This window comes from Numenius arquata, chromosome 2, assembly GCF_964106895.1.
Source record: "Numenius arquata chromosome 2, bNumArq3.hap1.1, whole genome shotgun sequence".
Taxonomy (NCBI): domain Eukaryota; kingdom Metazoa; phylum Chordata; class Aves; order Charadriiformes; family Scolopacidae; genus Numenius; species Numenius arquata.
The window spans coordinates 14,397,421-14,414,784 of record NC_133577.1 but is presented as its reverse complement, the minus strand read 5'-3'; the positions used below and the strand labels follow the sequence as shown (position 1 = coordinate 14,414,784).

General features: G+C 44.2%; 1 protein-coding gene across 3 annotated transcripts in view; it reads left to right on the top strand.

Moving 5' to 3' along the window:
- Positions 1 to 16,874, top strand: part of GRM1 (glutamate metabotropic receptor 1) — a 179,611-nt gene extending 162,737 nt beyond the window's left edge. The window contains exons 8-9 of one of the 3 annotated variants that reach the window (XM_074144511.1): positions 4,119 to 4,157; positions 5,242 to 5,302. In XM_074144511.1, coding sequence (XP_074000612.1) covers positions 4,119 to 4,157; positions 5,242 to 5,302 — 100 coding nt within the window. Of the gene's footprint in view, positions 1 to 4,118; positions 4,158 to 5,241; positions 5,303 to 16,036 lie in introns of those variants that run through there. The other 2 variants (XM_074144510.1, XM_074144512.1) reach the window with 2 other exon arrangements.
- The last annotated feature ends 490 nt before the right edge of the window (positions 16,875 to 17,364 follow it).

The window sequence follows — 17,364 nt, the reverse complement described above, 5'->3', positions numbered from 1 at the left end:
GCGGACTGACAAGGGCTGACACGGGGCTACGCTTGAAAGCATAGCTGCTGCAGCAGCGACGACTGCAAAAAATGCCCGGCGAGCAGATTAAGCGCGTGGGTGGCATTAACCCCACCGAGCTGAGACTTGCCGTGAGCTGCCCGGGCTGGGCCAGCCGGCCACTAACCTGCACTGCCACCGGCCAGGTTAATGCTGTCAGCACGCAGGGGCGACCCAGCAGCTCTGCAAGGGTCCTCGGGAGCTCACGTGTACGCAGCATGGGCTGGCGGGGGTGTCGTGGGAGCTCGCGTGGGTGTGGAGTGGGGGCTCATGTGTGTGGGCTGCAGGTGCCCGTGTGTGTCTGGGCAGTACAGGCTCCTGGGAGGTACAAGGTGTGGCCCCAGGCATCTCTGTGCTCCCTCATCAGTGAGTAGTCCTTCCTCCTTTACTTTCCCATATCCTCTGAAATGTAAGGTTACGCACATTTCTTAATCTTTAGGGTTATATAAGTTATCTCAAAAATTTCTCCTGCCACCATCCTGGACAGCTGAGAGATTTGCCTGCGGCTACTTTGGGCTATCATAGCCTATAAATCCACAAATACTTTAAGCTGCCCTAAGCCAGAAATGACACCCAAAGCCTTCCTTTTACCCATGCTGTCCCTCCAACTACGCAGGGACAAGAGCCTGGATGGCCATGCTGTGAACTGGAGCAGGGAACTGATAATATATTTTTTTTTCCTTTCTTTTTCTGATTTAGCTGTGACCCAGATGAGTTGTCCCTGTCATTCCCTGCCAGCTCATTGAGCAATTGCACCAAGGGTTGTGCTGGCACAGAGGGGCGGGTGGAGCAGCAGGAGGGAGCAGCCGGGGAGGGCTGGAGCACCCCTGGGCACACAGCTGGCTCCTGCTGGCCCGGGGTGACCTGAAGTGCAGCCCGAGCTCAGTCTCCACCATGCAGCTCAGCCCTAGGTCTTTCTGGGCATCCTCCTGGGACTATGTTCTCCTTGGTGACAGTGACCCTTTTGTCCTGTTTGGCAGATGCTCACACCTCCAGAGAGAGGGAGTGCTGTGAAATCCCTTCTGCTCCTCCATGGGTGATAATTATCTGTATGTCTCACTCAGCCTGGCGAGGGCCAATGACCCTATAACCTCGCTCCTACTTGCAGTGCTCTTTGCTCCACTGCTCTTAATGAATTCTTTCTCTCCAAAAACTGCCACTGCACCACTGATTAGCATAATTAAGTTAAAACTCAGAGCAATTATTTCTAACCATCTCTGGGGCTGGAATTCAGGACTTGTGCTTTAAAAATGAATTTGTACTGAAAACCTGTCCATTTTCCCAACTTCTTCTATTGCCTTAATAACATATATTGCAGAAATATGTTGAAATATTTCAACAGAAATGAAAGAAATACCTTTGGCTCATATAAAAGGTATTGAAAATTCAGCTTCTCTTCCTACAGGAAAAGGACAAGGCCTTGCTTCTCTTTCTGTAGATATGTTTTGATCCAGCCATCACAACCATACAAGAAACCTGACCTTTCAAGGACACAAGTATCAGAAAATGAACATGCTTCTGCCTAGGAAGATGCTAGATCTAGAGAGGCAAGAGAATTTGGGATGAATGTATAGTTGAGCGCTTTACGGATCTGGTTCTACATACAAAGTGTTCTTACCTCCCCAGTTGTCTTTCAGGCTGGTTGAGGAGGTGAAAAGCAGGCTATAAAGTTTGTGGTGTTGCTGAGCTGTCCCTTGGGAGTGCAGAGGGCAGTCAGGCTGAATGCTGGAGCAGGAACTACTCTAGGATGTGATGACAGTGTGCCACGGCACATGGCACAAGGCTTCTCCTTTCCTGTATTAAAGCTAGGGAATGATTCGAGGCTATCACTTGTAAGCATCAGCATCGTGCCATCATCATTTCTCTTGAATTTCCTCCCCACCTTGCTTTCTTCCTAATGTTATCGATGGTCAGTTGTTTCAGATTAGATTGTATAAAATCTGGGGCTGTGCTTTTCTGTATGTTCTTGACTGTGGGGAATGCAAAAGCTTTTCTTACAGCCTGGGCAGCATCTAGCGTGGAGGATCTCTGACCATGGCTTCAGACGATAGGTAACAGTGTCCTGAATTTCAGTAATCTTGGACGCCAGACAGATTCATTCAATTTGGGTCTGTTTAGGGAGTCTGGATGAGCAGAGAGGGTAATTCCAGAGCAGAAGGTGAATGTTTCTAGTTTCATAGCTGATATAAAACATTACAGATAACAGTTTACACTTTCCTACAATCCTGATGCAGCTGTTTGCCTTGTGGGATGATTCATTTAGACTTAAAGAGAAAAAATAGTGGCAAGAGTGACTCTTCCCTCAGATCCTTTATATTCCTTGCTGCAGATTTCAACATGCCTGTTACCTACCCTGAGTGCTGAACGACTGGCTAGAAGCATTTTTCTGCTTCAAAGAACATAAAGTAAAGCAATTAATCCACTTCCTTCAGGAACTCTCTGCACTGCCACCCTGCTTCCTCTGCCAGACTCCCTGTTACTGCACCCAGGGATTCATTAGAAAGCAGTTCAGACACTTTCATGATGGTATGCCAACTCCTCGTTCAAATGCACAGAAGATCCATCCTGCCTCTGGGCTGAGGATACAAATAACCATCCTTAACTCAGCAGGAATTATCCTTGAGAAGACTGCCCCAGAAATGACCCATTAATCCTCATGTTGTAAAAATAGGCAGGCTACCTAATTTTTTGGTAACCAGAGAAATGTATGTGAAATTCCATCACTGCCTGCAAGGCTGGGAGGAAGAAGAGAGGATACACGGTCATAATTAAGAATAGAAGGACAAAAGAGAGGTACAAGAGATCTGAGCACTAATCCTGAGTCAGGGGTCTGCAGTATTAGCACACACTACTAGTAAGACAAAGCAAGCCTACAAGGATACTTCAAATGGAATGCTTCAAAAGCATTTTTTATTATTATTTATGCAGTCGACAATGGTTTGATAATTGCAAAATAATTCACTGAAGTATAATCAACACATGCACTACATTTCCCATAACATCGTAAATCTGAATTTCTCTATAAATCCAAATCCAAATTCTACTGAAGCATGAACTTCGAGATTTAGAGCTGATTTCTGTAGTGTACATGCTGTATATCATCGTATGAGGTTCCCCCTTGACCTTGACCAAAAGGCAGACCACTGCTTCGATGGAGCTTGGCAGCATTTTAACAACAGCCTCCCACAGCACGCAAATCTGGTGAGGCATTTGGGAGTTGCATGCTCTATTACATGTAATATCTAGAGCTTGATTTTGGCTGAGGAACACAACTACAGCCACAGTAAGAAAAGAGTTCCCTGTATTTTGAACATGTTAGGAAGCACTTTGGACTGCCTGAGGAAGCAGGCTTATTCCTTCCACATAGGAGGGTTTCAATACAAGGTCTACAGATACCCAACGCTTGGAGAGCAAAATGCTCTGAACTCACACTGGAGATATATCTGAATAAGAAAAAATACAGGGCGGTGAACAAGGGATGCAACTAAGCAAGCCAGAAGCAACAGCATACTGCAGTAGATGAGGGACGATAGCTGGTAAAGTCTGTTGACTCAGAAAGACCCAGGTCCCAAGCACCGCTCTGAATCAAAAGCCTTCCACCTTTTCCAGGGTCCCTGAGCAGGGATCTCCATGGCTGTGTGCCCTCTACTGTGCATACAGCACTGCACCTGTGTGAAATACATTTAGAACTGGATTCTTCTCCTGGATAATCAGCTGCATGTTGCTACTTGTTTTGTAAAATTAGCTCCTGTGACTGAATAAAGTACTAATTTCTGACTTTTCACAAAGCAATCAAAGAAAGTAGAAAGCTCTTGTTCTGTCAACAGATGAAGAAAACTGGAGGTCTGTAGAAATGTTGGGTATTCTGTTTAATCAGAAGCTTAATAATCTCTGTAACTTTAATAGGGTGTAGGAAAGAGCATGGTAGCTAAGTTCCTAATTATGGTCGTCTTAAAATTGTCAAATCTCAGAGATCTCATTACAGCTGGTAAGGAATTTAATTATTCTAGAGACTTCAAAGTGAGTAGGTTTACAAGATTGCTCAGCAGTATGTCTTATTTGTGTTTTATTCATAATAGTTCAGAAGTCATCTCAAGGCATCTACCTCTCCAAAATGGGTATGCATGTATTCTGTGTACATCACGCTGTGCTCCTGTGCTTTAGTATGTGATGAGAAGAATGGCTTGTTTGGCTCATTAGCAGCTGTACTGAGTACGTAGTACAATGCACATACCATCCATGAATCTGTTGTTTTGAGGTAAACAGAAGTCTGGCAAGCATGCACTATGATTGTCTGTTTGATGGGAAGAAATGCTGAATTTTGATTTGCATTTTATTTGCAATACAATGACAACTTTTTTTTTTTGCAGAAATTCATTGATGCATTCCATGTGCAAAACTATCTGAGATTTTTGTCAAAGCACGCGCGTGTGTGTATATATATTTTTATTGATACTGGGGAAGACAAATAATAGTTTGCATCCACTTGATAGGGTAAGGAAGAGGATAAAAATGAAGTGGAAATTGTATTATATTAATGGCCAAAACTGCAATCTACAATCCCTTTTGGAATTACCATTGCAGATAGAGCATCTAGGAGACTCTTCATTTTGTGTCTACCTCAATAAGGCCAAAGTTTCCATGAGAAAAAAGAAGAACATACAGTGAAATCACACATAGTGAAAGCTAGTGACTATTCAGCTAGAGCTAAAACTTGGAAAAAAGGAAACATTTAGGAAAGCAGATTATGGGAATAAGAGACACAGGGAAAAGCAGGAGCTGAGTTTATATTAAAAACTCCACCAACACAGCCTTTTGGTGTTGCTTTTGTAAATAAGAGGCGAAAGGCAGATGCTCCTTTTTCATCACTTCACCCTGCATTGAGAATACCAGGGGGGAAGTGACACTGACAGCTAAATGCACAGCAGCCCTTGCCATCTGGTATGTAAAGTGCATCAGGGCTCAGCAGAGGAAGCAGGGACAAACACCACGAGCATCTATTTTAAACAAAACTGGAGCCAAGGAGAAACCTGTGTGCAAGTCGAGGCGACTGGCACAATGAGGGTGAGCAGAAAAAATGGGAAAGCCCACAGTGACCCGTAGGCATAGGTGAGGGACAGGCACCCTATTGAGTGGTATAGCCACCATGTGTGCACATGTGTATAACCACTCACTGGGTGTCTTTTTCTTTTCAATCTTCAGGAAGAGGCAGCCAGAGTTCTCGCCCACCAGCCAGTGTCCGTCGGCACATGTGCAGCTTTGAAAAATCCCACACTGCAGTGAATGTGTAAGAGAAGCTGCATGACAAAGAGTGGTTTTACCCCTTGCTTTCTCTTTCTCATTGGTTTATCATGTCTAATGATGGGACAAATGTGGTGCATGCCATTAAAGATGGGAAATTTGCTATGTCCCCTGTTTTGCACAATGCCTTAATCTGATTGTCCAGATGTGATGAAGAGGACACTGAACAATTTTTTTGCAGCCTTTACTTTTTTTTTTTTTTAAGCCTTCAAATTTATTTGTAAATGCCTACAAATTTGCAAATACATCTTTTTTTTGTACTAATTTTATCTTCTTTTTCCATTTAGCCAACATTTTTTTTCTTTTTTACAGTTTTGCATGGAGATGACATTATCCTGCGTGCTTTAAACAACAATCTAGTGGCTGTCTCTGGGCAAGACACCTTTGCTGTGCACAGCTCTTGCTAACTGTGCTTGTTAGTGAACTGCTGCTGCAGAGCCAGCAGAGGGAACACAGAAAACACTGGTTCAGTAGGGCTCGAAGAACAGAGAAACAATGAGCAGGCGCATGTAAATAAAACGAGCAGAGTCTAGCCTAGGAACAAACAGTTGCCCTAAAGTATCTTTAAACAGTAGCAGAGAAATTTTTCCTGTTATAGTTTCTGAAAGATGTTCAGATTCTGCGTATTCTTCATTCAGTCAACAATAGCAAAGTTCAGCTCTTCAGAAATAAGAAGTGCAAATACTGCCCTCTGAGCAAACACAAACCTGGCAGAGAAAATACGCTAGCTGTTGCAGAAACAGAAAGGCTTCGCCTCATTTCTTCCAGGACAGATTTATGCTCGTTTCCAGCTGATAAACTGCAGATGTGAAACAGTCCCGCTCCCTGCCCCAGGGAAGGTTGTGCAGTGACTAGGTGGAAAGCTGCCTGTGATCCACTGACACAGCATTCTGAGCAGCGCCGTCCCTCTACGGCCAGAGATGCTGTTCAGCTCCTCTAATCAGAGACAAAGCATTCTAGTTCTGTACATGCCTCTGACAGCCTATGCTATTTTTGGACAGGTAGCAATGATGTTAATTCAATCAAACCTGCCCCTCTGATATGCAGATCAGAAGAAATTCATATAATGCATCATATATTTGGAGCAGTGGTGATGGTTTTACAGGGCCTGTGCAGCAACCAGATTTGCCACCCTGAAAGGCGAGCTTTGCAAAGCCAGTGTAAGGAGCAGAACAAACATTTTGTTATTAGCTTCCAGTCTGACAACAATATGCCCTTCTTTTCTGATCTGGAACAAGTGCTGCAGATTCCCAGGGCACAGATCGCCAATTGTCTGTCTGGAAAGACTGATGGTGAGATGGGAGTCCAACACAGGCATACCATTAAGAGGCGAAGGTGAATGCAACAACAGACTGTATTCAAAAAGCATGGGCAGAAGCTATAAAACTCCTGAGCACAGGGAAGCACTCCTGCTTTTTGCATGACAATGCTTGGGATTTTTTTTTCAGTTTAGAAAAAAAAATCCTCATCCACACAAGCTCCTGAGAAACACTTCTGGTGGGACTCCAAACAGGAATTCAAATGCTTGTGGCAGCTGCACAGATAAGAAAGGCTTTAAAAAGCAGCGGAGCTTTTCAGACCTGCTGAGCATGAAGCTTGCTATTGTGGCTTCTCTGCCCATCCCAGCCCCTTGGGCTTCCCTCTCCCTCCGGCCAAGGCTGATGCTTTCAGAGCCCTGGCAGCGCTGCACTGCGGCCAGGGGAAGGGCACGTCCTCCATCAGTGACCGACTGCCTGAGCTCCCTGTGGCCGTGCAGCCTACAGTAGGCAAGTGCCAGTCATTTCACCACCACCTGGCCTCTTGCCCGAGTCTCTGTCACCAGAACTGCAGTAGTTTGCAAGTCTGGATCTTCCCGAGGAAGCCCCGCTTCGCTACCTCAACCATGGGTGATACGGTTTCCCTACCTGCCAGTTACAAGAAGTTAGTTGTAGGGACTTGAAATTCTCTTGTGCTCTTATGTACACAATACTTAGTGTCAGTTACTGAGCTAATGTTGATCTCCGTTCTCTGTAACATCCTGGAGATGGCAGAAAACGCAGAAACATGAAAATATAGAATCATAAAAATTTATAATCACATCAAAAAACTCAGAAACATCAGGTTTGAGTTTCAGGGCTCTCTTCTTCTGAAGCTGCACGTTTGTTACTATGGAAACTTTCAGATACACCCAGAAAACCCACAGGCTTTACCAGCTGCTTTATCTACTGCAGCATATTAGGGAGAGCTGCATATTACAAACGAGAAGCCTCATGACTAAGTTTCCTGTGGCAACTGGGTTAAGTTTGCACTAAAAATGCTGGCATGTTAAGGCAAGTCTGATGGCTCTCTGAACACTGTTTAAACTGTTGGGAGTTTATTTTATGCTCAAGTATACCAGAGAATCTGACAAGTTATAGTGGGAGAAAGACCACATTGACCACTACCTCTGCAAGGGCTGCACACTTTTTGGCAACAAATATCCACAACAATGGGTTTTTACCAGCTCATCAGGAATTTATTCCTGCTCTGATATGGCTATTGATTAGGAAATATTCTGGATTTTCAGTATAATTTGTCTCTTTTGTAATTTCATCTAGGTCTCTCAGTTGTGCATCTGTATGCTGTGTGAAATACCTTCCAGCCTCAGTGCTAATGCCTTTCAGCTGTCTGAAATCAAACTGAATATATTCAGCTAATTTAGCTTTCTCTCACAGACTCTCTTCTCTGTCCCCAATGGTTTTTGTTGCTGTTCTGTTCCAGTTCTTCAATTTCTTTCTGGTAAAAACTGTGATGCCCCAAATCATTTTCCATCAGAACCACAGAGGATCACAGAGACCAAGTAAAAACCCCCAACTGTCTTAATTACTATTAAACTGCATTCATAGGAAAGACCTCCTAAGCTCTGTACCATGGAGCGGTGCTTTTGAGTGGGGAACACAGAGTTCACGTGCTTTTTTTTGTGGTTTTATTACATTCAAAGTTCATTAATTAGTTTCTTATTCAACAGCAGCTCTAGATCTTTTTCGATGGTTATTTCTTTTGATGCAATGTTTTTTGAAGGTTATTGATCTTCACAGCCTTCCCATCCTACAGGCTATTTTGTCTTGTTTGTACCCACCCACCCTTTTCCTAAATTAATTTCATTCTATCATTTTCTCTCCATGTTCCTAAGCTTTCCAGGTCCCTTTGCTCAAAACATCGTAATTTTCAGTTTTCAGGTTCTATCAGCTGTGCTCCTTTTTGAGCCTGTCTGAATAAATGCTTCAGTTCAGGTATGGTAATTGGCTGCACTGTCACATACATTTATTTGAATGTGCAGCATGAGGCACATCTTCAGGTAACACAAATGTGCTTCTCTGCTGATATCAGAGATGTCAACAGATATCAGAGGATCTGTGATAATTTACACCATGCTTTTTTCCGTGCACCGCACTGACTTTAAACAGTGCAGTTTAAACCTTTAAAAAAATTACAAAGTTGATCCAGTAGGATGTATTCATTCTGAGTATTTGGTGGGGGTTACTTATTATTAACAACAAAATAAACAGATTCAAAAATTATTCACTAGTCAGAGCACTTTTTAATTTCACTTTGATTTGCAGGTTTCTGATCTTCACTTCTTGAACACTGGAAGAATTTGCTTGCTATTTGGGGCAAACTGTTTATTATCCTGAACTTTGTATTATCTATTAGAATAAGTTGTTTTCTCCAAGCAACACACTAGCAGCTATTTGATTTTTTTTTTTTTTTTTTTCAAAATACTTAATGAACACACTGGTGAACCAAAGTTTCTTGACTAATAATTAGATGGATGACTGAAATGTGACATAGCATCTATATTTCAGATGAGACTACAAAGCAGTAGTCATTATAATTAGTGGTCAGTGCTTTATCCACATTGTCAGTGTAATATTCTCACACCTTTGTTGAGCTAGGTAAGTAGGATCTGTGATACATGCTAAAGTTGTAGGACTTCAACTATGCTGAAGCATTGCAGTGAGCATCTCTCTCGACCCCCCCCCCCCCGCCAAATATACAGTTGTATAATAGTGTCTGCATAGATATACATAATTGTTAAGTCCCAAAGTGAATAAATCTATTTATTTAGGGATATTTGGCTATATCTGAGCTGTAGGATTTGGGAGTATTTCTCTGCCCCTGGGACCAGGTATGAGCCTAACAGCAACCCGGTTCCATGGTAGCACAAGCGTTGAGTGTGTGACCCCACTCCTGGCTCCTGCTTTCCCCGTTTGGGTGACCAGGGCATGGGACGGAGGCGGGGAGCGGAGGAGGCTGGCACCTTCTGATCCTGCCCTAAGAGTCTGACCCCAACCTGGGGACCCTGTGGATGGAAACCAGGATCACATCACAGGGTATTCAAGCTAGACATAGCTACTGCATCCACATTACACCCTGTATAATATTAACATTTAAAATTAAAAAAGAAAAAAATCAGCAAAAAAATCAGTTATCAAAAGGGTCGATGTACGTTAGAAAGTCTATGTGCTGCTCAGATCAAAGTAATATTTAACTTCTGCAGCAGAATAACTAATGAAGGAAATGAATAGGTTAGATATACTTGGTGTAAGTCTGTGGCAAGACGCAAGGTTGGAAAGGTGGCTCTGGGCTTGTGCTCACTCACAACCCCAAGTCTCATCAGGTTCTGCCCCTGCGAGACCGCCTGACAGTGTTATGTTTTCCTGATTTTGTGTAGCAGTTTCCATCATACATTTAAAGCAGCTCTCTATTTTACATAGAACATTGTGTCCCATGCCCAAGGCAATTTTGTCCCAAAAAAAAAAAAAAAAAGGGAGGGGAGCGACAAGGAAAAGTTAGTTCAGTAATTTAAATTTCCAGCAACACAAGTGGGAGGTTAAACTTTGCTCTAATTATACAGCACCACAAAAAGCACTGGAGTCACACTGTGAGAACTGTTGTAAGGTCCTCTTCTCAGCGAGACAGAGATTACAGTGTAAATGGACTAAGACTGCAATTGGTTTGTGATTCCTTTTTTCCTTTTAGGTGATAATATCAGGCAAAAAACCTGAGCAAACACCAGAGAGGGACTGTGGTCAATGATGGCTCCCTCACTCCTGGGTGAGCCCCAGAGAGGTTAAATCCCGGTTAGTAAAAGAGTTTAGTCCCTAGAAGCAATGCTCCAAAAATTAGGCTTGCAGGAAGATGCTAACCAGCATGGCCTGCTCTGCTAATGAGCGGCAGGGCTGACTGCTGCAGCTCCGAGAGGAGGGTCCTGTTTAGCACAGGGAGATACCACTATCCTGGATTAAGACGAGTTCACTCCCTTAATCAAACTTCGTGCCCTGGTGGCCTTACTGAAATGGAGACAATAACGGAGGAGACCTTGGGGATACCAGAAAGCACCTGCAGTGCGGGTGCTAGCCTTAAATTTTAAGCTTGTTAGGGTGGGTCCTGGGAACAGTGGGGCCACAGTGGGACACAGCTTTGCTCAGGCTCATTACCGCTTCTTACGTGACTACAGAGTTGGAGAAAGCTTATGTATGGCCAACTGCCTTTCTGTGGGCAGTGCAGAGATTCCTCTGCTGGCTTCCCTGGGAGGGCATCCATCAGCAACTGCTGTTGGGGCTGAGGAAGGTTTTGTCCAATGCACAGATTTGGATGGGGCCTTTCCTTTGCTCTGCTTCCCCGCTGTCTCTAAAGGCTGGCCATCTCTGTGTACGTGCACAGGGACAGCCCTGCACATGCTGCTTTCTGGAGCACAGCTGTCAGGTGACGGGTAACTGTGTCCCACTCTGTAAAGGTGGGAAACTTATTTGTTGACTGGGCAGTACGTGACACTGGCCTCGTTTGGTTGCTGGTAAGATAGTTCAGGGTTTGGTTTGGACCTAATTTTTGCTGACAAAGTTGGTAGGCCCTTCTCTGGTTGCATTTAATGTTCATTCTTAAGATTTTATCTTTGTAGAAGGGACCACTACATTATGTCAATGCTTCCTACTGGCTGTGGCATTTCAGTTACTATAGTGACTGCAAGGAGGTAGGTTTGGCCAAAGCATCAGTCTGACAATGAAAGAAAGGGAACATATATCACTTCTCTTATAACCTCTTCCACTGGTTAATTGCCATTGCTGCTTGAAAAAACCCCAGCTTTATATCATAAATCTGTATTTTCTAATATCACCAGGCCTGGCCCAAATGACTGTGTTCCTCATCTCAGCACGCATAAGATGCTCCTTCAGCTCATGGTCATTTGGAGAAGACCACAACCCTATCATCCTAGAGGGATGAAACAGTGGATGAACTCTAACAGATCAAGGAATGTTCCTTCCTTTTTAACTGGAAGGGCTCTTTCTGAAGCACTTTGCCTGACTCTGTCTCTAGCTGTTTCGCTCTGGCAGTGACAAAGACTACATCAGATGAGGAGCCATTTCCCAACATGTCAGTTCCTAAAGTTAACCTCATCAAAGTACATATCACTCTGTTTAACCATTTCATGTGGCATCGGTTAAGGATTGTTATGCATAAAATGTTCAAGGCAAAAAAGACATAGGTTCAGGCACACAGGACTGAAAGTTCATCTAATTCTCTATGCTCTGGATCTCAGGCTTAGCTTTGCTGGTGAGAGGATCAGAGCTGCACAGACTAGATTACCTTACACCACTGGGGCAACCATCTTCCACCTCATGCGCATTCAGCCTCTAAGATGTAAATAAACCTCTGCTATCCAATGTCTAAAGTAAGACATCTTCAGGACCCTGCAGTGTGGAGAGGAACCATCTGTTGTAGGGTGCTCAGACTTGACATTGCTCCAAAGAAGCCAACAAGGTCAGATCCTCCAGGCACTGGCAGGAGCCTGTTTTTGTTCAAGAACTCTGTTCTTGGCCTGTGACTGGACTTGAGTCTGGGACACTCCTAGTCACAAGCAAGAGCAGGATTTTGGGCAGCTGGAGATTCTTAATGAATAGTGAGCCATCAAACAAGGGTATTTTGGACCACAGTCTCAGATTTAGGTACGTCGGTTCTTTTAAAGACTTTCTGTAAGTAACTGTTAAGGTCTGAATTTTTTTTTCTAGCTTATTTATAATCATCAGCTGAAAGTATCTGAAAATGACTGTCCCAGAGTCATGCAGAGAGTACTTTGTAAAGATCAATGCATATGTTAAAAAAAATCATTTTGAATTACCAAAAATAGTCACAAATCTGCTCATGGAACTAATAAAAATTCACACAGGAAATATACTTATGTCTATTCCCCCAGAATACAAAAACCCTGGACAAAGCGGTGATGAAAACTGAGAAAGAGCAGCTAAATTTAATGTATGTCCTTTCCTATAAAGCAAAAGCAAGCCCATCTTATGTGTCAATAGGCTACCCAAGAATCTGTCTGAACACTTAGGCTAGATCCAAGGATTTGAAGTGTTACACTTGGAGTGTTAATCTGGGTATACACAACCACAAACCTTAAGATCCCTTGATTCTCCAAGGAGTTAACTTCTAGGCAGTAAGTGTGAAGTTTAAATCCTATGGGAAATTGTATAAAGGAGAGAGAAAGTTAGGAAAGGCATATAAATACATGACAGACATGAAATGGGTAACCATTCTATTGACAAAAGCAAGAAAACACCAGTTAGTCCCACCTCGTGTGGGACTGTGCAATTGAACATCACATTTTCAGTCCCTCAACTGTAACCTGGCTTGGTGCCCTGTCCTGCCTTTGTGTGGAAAAATCATCCCTTCTCCCATTATATCAGGCAAATTATTTTGATCTTCACCTTCTCCCACGGATGCTGCCTCCAAAAAAGAAAGTGACAATCACTTGGCAAATGGTGACCATGCATCCCACATGCAGTCAGGATTGTCATCATTGCTTTGCACAAATGAAATGACTCCTAAATCGCTGAGACCCAGTTCAGGTCTGAGCTTTCCCAGCCCCATCTTCCCTTTTTGTCTAAACATCAGTTAATGCCATTCAAGACACCCAGTCTTTGTTCCAGGATAAAAAGCATTTTTCTTGCATGTTAGTTGTTAATTCTGCCCAAATGTGCCAATCTTGGTGTGTCTCCCTACCAGCTGTCCAGCAAGACAAGAGCACAGGTATTTCTGTGACAGTCTTGTGACTCTGTCTCAAAAGTGACTCAGTAACAGGCTAATGGCGCACAGACACAGCAAGTTGAGGGAAAGAGCTGGAACAAGAAGCTGAGGAGAACAGTAACAGAAAACAGAGATTTCCCAGTGGAAATCACCAGGTTGGTCCCGCAGAGAGTCACTGAGGCTCTAAAGCTGTTTGTCACAAGGCCATTGGAGTCACGAGCAGTAAGGTCTGGCAAGCCGAGGCAAGGCGCTTCGGCAGCACCAGCTTTCCCAGAAGAGCAAGTCGGTAGCAGAGAAATCCTGATTAAGCTGTTCGTTGATGTTTGAGTATTGCAGTCCCGGCACAGTTTATGTATGGCCGTTGACTTGAGCTTGATTAAGTGTTATGGAGAGTGCTACAGAGGAAAGAAGCCAGAAGAGCAGAATTTGAGACTAAGGGGGAGGAAAGTGAACTGAATAGGAGGAAGATCTGAAGACAGAGGTAGTGAGTTCCTTAAAATAGCAGTGCTTGCCTTCGATGTAAAATGCAAAATCTTGGGAACAAAATGAGATAGAGACTAAACAGATGGTGTGAGGAGGGATTCAAAAGTGAGATGACACACCAGAGTTAGATATGAAGAAGTAAATGATGCAGAAGTGGACTTAGCATAAGAGAGAACAGATAATCATCATGTTTTTTTCAGAAAAGCCCTTTGCAGTGTTCGCAAGCTATACCATCAGCAAAATATAGTATAAGAGCACTTGACTTTTTTTCCTCTCTGCAAGAAGAGACTTGTTTTGAAGTTAAAGCAGTCAAAACGTGTTTATGTGTGAAGGGTTTGTAGATCTTGGTATGTTAAAATATTACTTTAAAAATCTTTCACGCCCAACAGTTACATTCATTTGCTTATCTCTATAGCACTTCAAAAACATGTCATACCACAGCTCAAAATGGCAATACTTCTAAACCTTCATTCTTAACTTTTCATTGATCACTATAATATAGAGGTTCCATTCTTCAGCTGGGAACTTGGCTTTTTCCCTCTAGGTTAAAGATCTAAATCCAAACAGCTCCAGGTCCTACCAACTACATGCTTTGGGGAATTTTTTAGATTGGCCCTTTCTTGTGAGCCAGTTCCCACAGAGGTGGTAAGTCACAGGTCCAGCATTTGGAGTCTGGAGTTGGAGATGAACTTCCCAGCTTGGATCCATCTCAAGTGCTTTTTTTCTCCAGGAATATTTACTGCTCAGCAGAAAAATGCCACATTGTCATGTACATTTCTTTTCCGGTTTGCCAGATTTACAACATTATCTGTGTTGTACAAGTTTCTTCCAGCTATGTCAAAGTCAGTCTTTTTTTTTTTTTTTTTTTTTTTTTTTTTTTTTACAAAATTCAATTGGTAATTATTTACTCCCTGAAAAGAGAAGCCCAGGAGTCTGAGCAAGGAAAAGCAAAATGCTTAGAACAATATTGCAGGCCGTATGTAAGGCAAGCAATCTCCCCTGTTGTGTGCAGTAGCAGGAGGCAACGCCGCTGTGCCAGCCTCCCACCCAGATTGCCTCCCACCTGCGCTGCAGTCACAGGGTCTGAGATTTAATCCTTTGTTTACTTCTGCCCCCTGAGGGATGAAACCCTGAGGTAAAGCTGCTCCACATAAATCATCTCAGAATTTCTGTCTCTGGTTTCCACCCAGGTGATGTATATTATAATTTTTGAATGATCTCTACCACCTGACCTGCAATTAAACAATTGCTTGGTCCTCTTAAGTACTGCTCAGCTGCCTGTCCCACCAGCTGCTAATGAGATACCACTCTGCTTTGAGTGCTGCTCCCTGCAAAGGTACAGGGAAATGTAAGAAACCTGCTGTTCCTCAGGGACAGACCTGACCCTCAAGTCCTCACTCAGCCAAACAGCCCAGCGTTTTGATGGGATCCAGCCCGTATGCGGAGTCGGAGGGTTCGACTCACCATGATCGTGTCGCTGCTTGTTCTCCCACCCACACAAACCAACTGTTTTCAATCCCAGCATTTTATCCTGGTTTGTAAATAATAGTCGCTCAGGAAGAAGTGCGTTTGCCTCCTACCTGATGGCAGCCCTGGGAGTCCTTCATTTCTGTAATAGCTAATCTGTTCCTAAGTGCAAAGGGGGGGCAGGGAATAAAAAGGGGAGGAGGGGTTAGTTACAATTCCTCTCTCTACCCAGAGTGCTGAAGGCTAAGGCTGTGAGTTGTTTTTCTTCCAACAGTTTGGAAATATTTCCTATAAGCTGTAAATAAGGCTTAATTAAAGCTCTTCCTGTGACTTTTTTCCTCTTTTTTTCTCCCCCCCTGCAAGGTGGCATGAGCAAACCTAGATATAAAATGACATATCTAGAGCCCTCGACACAGAGCCAGCCCTCACAGAGCCTTTCCCATGGGCTTGGCTTTCCAGGCTGGCTGTAGGGTGGGTAACCAGCAGGGAGTAATTGCTTTTGGATGAAAATCACAGTAATTGCTGCTGTTAAAAGACACCGTTGTTTCCTTCCGTAGCATTTCTGGGAGGACACGAAGAACTCAAGGGGGGAGGCTTATTAATGAGGCAAAGCAATCAGTATTTTTGTAGGCTTGTTTGTTATATTGCCTGTGTCTGCGTAATGTAAATGCAAATAAACTCATCTTTATTTTATTCATAGTTCTAATGGAAAGTCTGTGTCATGGTCTGAACCAGGTGGAAGACAAGCTCCCAAGGGGGAACATATGTGGCACAGACTCTCAGTGCATGTCAAGAACCAGGAGACAGGGTGCAATCAGACAGCGGTGATCAAACCCCTCACTAAAAGCTACCACGGCCAAAGCAAGAGCCTGACTTTTACCGACATCAGCAGTAAGACTCTGTACAATGTGAAGGAAGAAGATAGAGAGCCCGTTCGCCTCAACCAGCCCGGCAGCCCCTCCATGGTGGTGCACAGGCGGGTGGCGACGACGCCCCCACTGCAGGCCATGGCGGAGGAGACCCACCTCTTCTTGCCCGATCAGTCCCCCAAGACTCTGCCCCTGCAGCCACGGTCTCTCATGGACCAGCTGCAAGGGGTAGTCAACAAATTTGCCACTGGCATCCCCGACTTCAACACCGTCCTCCCTGCGCCCGGCTTGGGGAATGGCGTGCGGCCCCCTTACCAGCCACCCCCGCCACCGCAGCCACCCCTGCCACCTCTCCAGGTGGCCGCCTTCAGCGAGGAGCCCCTGTCTCCCCCGGCTGAGGAAGCGGAGAGTGAGAAGCTGAAGCTCATTCAGGGATATGTCTACGAGAAGAACCCAGAGGAGGAGGAGGACGAGGAGCCGGCGACCAGCAAACTGACTCTGGAAGACTCTCCGGCACTGACGCCCCCGTCGCCTTTCCGGGATTCGGTGACTTCGGGCAGCTCCATGCCCAGCTCCCCCGTCTCGGAGTCGGTGCTCTGCACCCCCCCAGATATGACCTATGCCTCTGTCATCCTGAGGGATTATAAGCAAAGCTCGTCCACTTTGTAGAAGCTGTGAGAGATGAGAAGGACTTTGGCAGCTGCCGGCTGGGAGGTCCTGGGGACACAAGTCTCCCAGGGCTGGAGGGAGAGAGCGCAGAGAATAAAGACACATATGACAGGGCAAAAGCTTCATCCCGCACTTCAATAAATAAAAGGAAAGAAAAAGAAAAATATCCATTCTGAGGGCTCAAAATTCTCTAGCTGTTAAAAATAAAAACATTGTACTTTGAGCAAATGATAGGAAACCATAACAAAGCACAAACCCAAGAGACAACTTCTATAGCAAAAAAATGAATAAACACACAGGAAAAAAAAAAAATCACACTTAGTCACACTGTCTCTTGGCAATGCTTGAACAGGACTCTGGGAAGTGTGACCTGGAGAAGTCATTAGCACATCTCGTGACTGCTGTCTGTCTGCTGTGGAGGCAACACACCCAGGAGCTGGCAGGGCGGAGGGTGGTGAGGAAGAACGAAGCTACTTGTACATGAGACATA